Genomic DNA, 6890 nt, shown 5'->3' with positions numbered 1-6890 from the left:
TTTCTCTAGAATGAATTCTACACTTAAAGAGTGCTCGAATTATTTATTCTCGAGCACGTTTGACTTGTTCAGTCGGTCTTGCTTGTTGATCTTATATGTTGGATCAATCTTATACGTTCGATTGACCTTTAGCTTGTTGAGCTTGTAGATGTTGGATCGATCTGCCTTTGTTGTGTTTCGTATATTTTTCATTTGGGATTTTACACGGAGAGATTTTTTCAATTAGGTTCGGGTCACCATTCGAAGTAGTTTTTTTTTTCTTCGTACCATCCACTTTCACCTCCGTCGTGTTTAATGTTGCTTTACTTTAGTCATCTATAGCATACGTGCTTTGACAATATATATTTTATACATAGTAAATATGTTATTTGCTACTCACTGAATTAACGTGTTTATCCTGATATATTTTAATAATTAAGATTCATATGTCTCTTCATCTGAAACGGACAATTAAACCATCACTTTTGGATCGATGTCATCTTTAAACAGAAAAAAATAACACTCGTGGATCAATGTCCCCTTCAAATAAGAAAAAAAAAATCCATTAAAAGCAAGTGCACTCCTTAACTAAGCCACTGTCTATGAGTCACCGGCTCATTCTTCAACAGGCACGCAGTCAGAGGCCTAGTCTCCTCCCGCTGCTTGGAAGCTTATAGTTTCATGTTTTACTTCACTCCCCGATGGGAGTTCTTTTCACTATCGGTCACCCATGAGTATTTAACCTTGTAAGGTGGTCCTTGCTGATTCACATGGGATTCCACGTGCCCCATGCTACTCAGGTCAGAGCGTAAGCCAANACCCAGGAGTATTTAGCCTTGCAAGGTGGTCCTTGCTGATTCACACGGGATTCCACGTGCCCCATGCTACTCGGGTCAGAGCGTAAGCTAGTGATGCTTTCGGCTACTGGACTCTCGCCATCTAGGGTGCAGCACTCCACCGCTTCGCCTAGCAGCACGACGCTTGTATTGCTCTCCCACAATCCCGTTTTCACGGTTTAGGCTGCTCCTATTTCACTCGCCGCTGGTATTTTTTGTGTTTTTTTTTACAGCAAAATAGAATTATCATATTACATAATGAGAAAAAATCCGACCAAAATAATATTTTACTAGTCGCAATATGAAAAGCTTCCATAAACTAATATAAAACAATAATCTTATCTAACAATTTTAATTAATTAATTTTTGTTTGTTGATAATATTAATTAATTTTAAGAAAAAATCCAAAATTATTTATTTTAATATAATTCTCTACCTACCTCAACGACATTGATTGAAAAACATTATTTTTTAATTTTATTTTCTATTCAAATAATGGAAGAGTAAATAATAATTCAAACAAAAAAACAAAATAAAATTAAAAAGGAAAAATTGCACACGTCTCTATTACGGCGTCGTTTAGTACAACTCGACGGATTAAAGCGAGTGTGCGGCGTATTTGCTTACGTGTTGAACCCGGCAGCTCTCACGTAACCTTCAAAGCCGCCTCTCCCATGGCTGCCACTGCCACTTCCTTCCGGTGTTTTAAAATTGGCTCTTCTTCCAATCAATCCATCATTGCCCATCCAAGAGACAGAATCAGATGGATTCTGGAGGGATTCTCGGTTTCCAATACGGCATAGTTCAGGCTCCGCTTGGACCTGATATCTCCGGTCCTGAGCTTGTTGCTGCGGTCGCCAATGCCGGCGGACTCGGTCTTCTCAGATCCCCCGATTGGGTAACTTACTGTCTATTATTCCTTATTGTTCAATTAGTTTTGTTGGAAATGAATGTAATCTGTTGTTGCGAAGCATCATCATCTGAGTTTCTCGTTTTGTAATGGATTCTGCTATTGATTGTTCGATCATATGTATGTCGTCGTCGGATTTTGGAACTTTTAACTGTCGATTAGTTTTATAGATTGGCGTTTTCTGATTTTTGCAACTGCTTATTGATTGTTTTTAAAGGAATGCGGACAATTTGGTGGTGATTTGTTGTGAAATTTTGGAGGAGTGTTGGGTTTAATGGGGACTTAGTCCGGGGAATCGATTATGTGAGTGAACAGTTGAAATATTGACGTTGTCTATCTGTTCATGTGGGCACTTTGTATTTGTTATGAATGTAAAGATTTCATTGAAACCTTCTTTTCCTTCGTTCTTTTATTAGTCTAGAAATTGTTTATAAAATTTGAGTATCAACGTGAGATCCCACATTGGGAGAAGAACGAAACATTCTTTATAAGGGTGTGAAAACCTCTCCCTAGTAGACGTGTTTTAAAAACCATGGAGGGAAAGCCCAAAAGGGAAAACCCAAAGAGGACAATATCTGCTAGCGGTGGGCTTGGGCTGTTACAGTTGGTATTAGAGCCAGGCACCGAGCGGTGTGTCGCCGAGGACACTGGGCTACGAAGGGGGTTCCCACATCGATTGGAGAAGGGAACGAGTGCTAGTGAGGACGCAACATTCTTTATAAGGGGGCTCCGAAAGGGGGTAGATTGTGTGATTCCACATCAGTTGGGGAGGAGAACGAAGCATTCTTTATAAGGGTGTGGAAACCTCTCCCTAGCAGTCGCGTTTTAAAAACCTTAAGGGAAAGCCCAAAGAGGACAATATCGGCNTCTGATTTTTGCAACTGCTTATTGATTGTTTTTAAAGGAATGCGGACAATTTGGTGGTGATTTGTTGTGAAATTTTGGAGGAGTGTTGGGTTTAATGGGGACTTAGTCCGGGGAATCGATTATGTGAGTGAACAGTTGAAATATTGACGTTGTCTATCTGTTCATGTGGGCACTTTGTATTTGTTATGAATGTAAAGATTTCATTGAAACCTTCTTTTCCTTCGTTCTTTTATTAGTCTAGAAATTGTTTATAAAATTTGAGTATCAACGTGAGATCCCACATTGGGAGAAGAACGAAACATTCTTTATAAGGGTGTGAAAACCTCTCCCTAGTAGACGTGTTTTAAAAACCATGGAGGGAAAGCCCAAAAGGGAAAACCCAAAGAGGACAATATCTGCTAGCGGTGGGCTTGGGCTGTTACAGTTGGTATTAGAGCCAGGCACCGAGCGGTGTGTCGCCGAGGACACTGGGCTACGAAGGGGGTTCCCACATCGATTGGAGAAGGGAACGAGTGCTAGTGAGGACGCAACATTCTTTATAAGGGGGCTCCGAAAGGGGGTAGATTGTGTGATTCCACATCAGTTGGGGAGGAGAACGAAGCATTCTTTATAAGGGTGTGGAAACCTCTCCCTAGCAGTCGCGTTTTAAAAACCTTAAGGGAAAGCCCAAAGAGGACAATATCGGCTTAGCGGTGGGCTTGGGCTTGGGCTTGGGCTTGGGCTTGGGCTTGGGCTGTTACAATCAGTTTCATAACCATTTAGTCTTTGTTGCCGAAGAGCTAATGTGCTGCAGTATTTAGCTTATGTTTCTACTTTGTGCAATGGTTTTGAGATTTTAGCCAAATTTTAAAAAATCAATCAAATTTCTGGGAACTACATGTTTTTGGTTTGTGAATCTTGCTTTGATCTAAAAAATATATGCATGTATTCTGCACTGAACAGGCTTATCTTCTTATATTGAAAACATACAGTAAATTGATGATCAAATATAATGTCAAAAGGTGTATAGCTTGCTTCTCTTTTGTCCCAACTATTTATTTACATCTTTTCCTGTTTTCCACTCTAACCGAGTAGCATGGAGCTCATTTTATACGTACCAGGAATCGCCTGATTATGTACGAGAATTGATACGGAAGACCCGAGCATTAACAGATAAACCATTTGGAGTAGGTGTAATTTTAGCATTTCCCCATGAGCAAAATCTAAAGGCCATATTAGATGAGAAAGTAGCAGTTCTGCAAGTTTACTGGGGAGAATGTTCAAAGGCTCTTGTGGACCAAGCTCATTCTGCTGGGGTGAAAATTATTCCACAAGTGAGTGTTTTCTTGCAAATCACATCAACAATGCGCGGCCACACGACCCAATTCAAGTAGATTTTTTCATTTTATTATTAAACTTATTATTGTTCCAAGAATTTTTATGCGCATGGATGTGGAAGCGTTATCTGAAATCACCTTCAGGTGGTTCATTATTATGTTCTATGACGTTATCGGTCCTCTGTTCATATTGTGGTATGTTACAATTTTTAAAAACTACTTTTGCAGGTTGGGAGCGTCGAAGAAGCAAGCAAAGCAGTTGATGTTGGTGTTGATGCAATAATCGTGCAAGGTCGGGAAGCGGGAGGGCATGTTATTGGTCAAGTATAGACCTTCTTCTTCCCAGAAAACTTATTTAATTTGTGGTGCTATTGTGTTTGTTTCTAGGCTTCTTCCATCATAGTTTCTTTTTCATTTGCTAAATCGCTCGTGGGCTATGTTTTTGCACGGTTCTTCTCCTTCGGAAAAAACTTCTCTAAATTACTAGAAAATTAAAGGAAAAGCATCTGTTTCTCAATTCATTAAGAAACTGTTGTCGTAGTTCAGGTATCTCCTGACTTACCTGCTCCAAGTTCATCGTTCGAAGGGTATCGAGTTTGAAATCCCCTTGGAGAGAACTAGATTTTTTAATATTAATCTTTATCATAAAAGTATTTGGACATTCTTCCTTTTTGACATTAATCATGCATATACATTTCGATTACTTGCTACTCTTCTTCTTTAAATTTCACTATATTGTATGAACTGCTGGTGTTTTTATTTGTTGCTTCCAGTCAGTGATACTCATTTGGATCATGTTTTCATTAGTCATGTTCTTCACCTCTCTTCACATTTGTATTTCAACTATATCGTAACTTTTCTCAAATCATTATTTGAAAAAATGAAAATAGTCTACAGAAGTTTGACTTGATTCTTTACAGGAAGGTTTGATTTCCATCTTACCAAGGGTAGTTGATATTGTTGGGAATGAAGATATACCTATAATTGCAGCTGGTGGTATTTCAGATTCTCGAGGTTATGTTGCTGCCCTGGCCCTGGGCGCTCGTGGTGTCTGCCTCGGAACTAGGTTAGAAAAAGCTGAACTATGTCTGTTCGACTCGGAAAACATGTTTTTAAAAGTTGGCTGATCCATGCTACAAAATGGTGCTCAATTCGAAACAATACCCGGTATCGAAAATAGAATACTGTCGCACGTTCAGAGGCAGAAAGCCTTTTTTTCTTTGGTGTAATCCAAAAGTTGCTGTTATCCTTGCTATATCATATAATCTAATAACAAAACATGTCTCATAAATTTTAGATAGTATCACCATTGATCTTTTGCATCTTCTGAGACTTAAATTTTACTTTTTAAATGTTTGTTGTGAGAGTAATTTGAGTACGAAGAACTAAATGAAATATTGCAGATTTGTTGCTACTGAAGAAAGCCATGCTCACCCTGCATACAAGAGGAAGTTGGTAGAACTGGACGCAACTGATTATACGAACATTTTTGGGCGTGCAAGATGGCCCGGCGCACCCCAGCGTGTTCTACAGACACCCTTTTACGATGATTGGAAGTCGCTTCCTGCCAACGAAAACGAAAGCAATCAGCCTGTCATTGGCCGCTCAACAATTAATGGCTTGGTGAGCTCCCCCACCTTATTTCTTTTCTACTTAAACAGATGCATAAAAGAGATATTTATCTTCCATGATGTGAGATCCCACCTCGGTTAGGGAGGAAAACGAAGCATTCTTTTTAAGGGTGTGGAAATCTCTCCCTTGCAGATGTATTTTAAAAACCTTGAGGGGAAGCCCGAAACGAAAAGCCCAAGGAGGACAATATAGGTTAGCGGTGGGCTTGGACCTTTACAAATGGTATTAGAGCCAAGTTTTGGGCGTCAACGAGGAGGCTAAACCCCAAACTGGGGGTGGACACAAGGTAGTGTGTCAGCGAGGAGGCTAAGCCCTGAAGCGGGTGGACACGAGGCAGTATGCCAGCAAGGAGAAGGGAAGTAGTGAGGGTGGATTGGAGGGTCCCACATCGATTGGAGAAGAGAACGAGTGTCAGCAAGCATGTTGAGCCCTGAATGGGTGGATTATGAGATCTCACATTGGTTGAGGAGGAGAACGAAACATTATTTATAAGGATGTGGAAACCTCTCCCTAGCAAGCTTGTTTTAAAAACCTTGAGGGGAAGCCCGAAAGAGAAAGTCTAATGAGAACAATATCTGCTAGCGGTGGACTGTTACACAGACATACATTAAAAAAATTAAAAAAAAAAGTTAGCTGCCATTTATTCTTCATGCTTGAAGAAACTCTGCAGTACTAAATATTTATGTTGAAAGTGAAGAAGTTAAGGATCTTCTCTTGTTCTTCTCTACATTAACATTCTTCATTTAATACATTCATGCTCGGAACAGGACATAGATGTACGGCGCTTCGCAGGAACCGTGCCAAACGCAACGACAAAAGGCGACATCGAGAGCATGGCAATGTATGCGGGGCAAGGAGTAGGACTAATCAAGGAGATACTACCAGCAGGAGAAGTGGTAAGAAAGCTGGTTGAAGGTGCTCAACATCTGATCCAAACACATTTGAGTAGTTTTGTTCATAAAGATTGATGCTCAGAGCTGCAATATTTTTTGTTTCCTGAAAGAAATAAGTTCAAAAATCCATATGTAGATGTAGATGAATGTCTGAAAAATTGAGCTTCACAAGTTAAATAAAAGTAGTAACTGGGATTTGCTGTTTTGTTCGCATCAGTATCAGTGCCATTTCAGGTCCTTATATCTTTAAAGCTTGTCTGGATTGATATCTTTTATGTTATTAAGGTCGTTTTTGTTGTGTTTTTGGGTATCTGTTCTTTGTGGACATGTGAAATTGATAGATTATGCCTAAGCTCCAAAGCTAAAACACATTATTCCCATAGATATTCCTCTTAGTCAGGTCGAATATTTCGTTTAATCGAGTTGTAATTATATAGTATATAACAAGAACTAAACA

At 39.6% G+C, this 6890-nt stretch overlaps 1 protein-coding gene across 1 annotated transcript; it reads left to right on the top strand.

The window, feature by feature from the left end:
* Positions 1–1444: 1444 nt before the first annotated feature.
* LOC111776237 (nitronate monooxygenase-like) lies at positions 1445–6649 on the top strand. Its single transcript, XM_023655634.1, has 6 exons — positions 1445–1713; positions 3693–3905; positions 4137–4232; positions 4829–4974; positions 5312–5531; positions 6308–6649. The coding sequence occupies exons 1-6, from the start codon at positions 1579–1581 to the stop codon at positions 6506–6508; spliced, it is 1011 nt and encodes a 336-aa protein (XP_023511402.1). The 5' UTR covers positions 1445–1578; the 3' UTR covers positions 6509–6649.
* Positions 6650–6890: the final 241 nt, after the last annotated feature.

The sequence above is a fragment of the Cucurbita pepo genome, chromosome LG15 (assembly GCF_002806865.2).
Source record: "Cucurbita pepo subsp. pepo cultivar mu-cu-16 chromosome LG15, ASM280686v2, whole genome shotgun sequence".
NCBI classification, from domain to species: Eukaryota; Viridiplantae; Streptophyta; class Magnoliopsida; order Cucurbitales; family Cucurbitaceae; genus Cucurbita; species Cucurbita pepo.
Note: the sequence above shows the minus strand (reverse complement) of the source record. Positions and strands in the feature narration are given on the sequence as shown.

Coding starts and splice junctions, on each gene's coding strand:
- LOC111776237 (XM_023655634.1), top strand. CDS start 1,579: ATGGATTCTGGAGGGATTCTCGGTTTCCAATACGGCATAGTTCAGGCT. Junction 1,714..3,692: donor TTCTCAGATCCCCCGATTGG/GTAACTTACTGT, acceptor TATACGTACCAG/GAATCGCCTGATTATGTACG. Junction 3,906..4,136: donor GGGTGAAAATTATTCCACAA/GTGAGTGTTTTC, acceptor CTACTTTTGCAG/GTTGGGAGCGTCGAAGAAGC.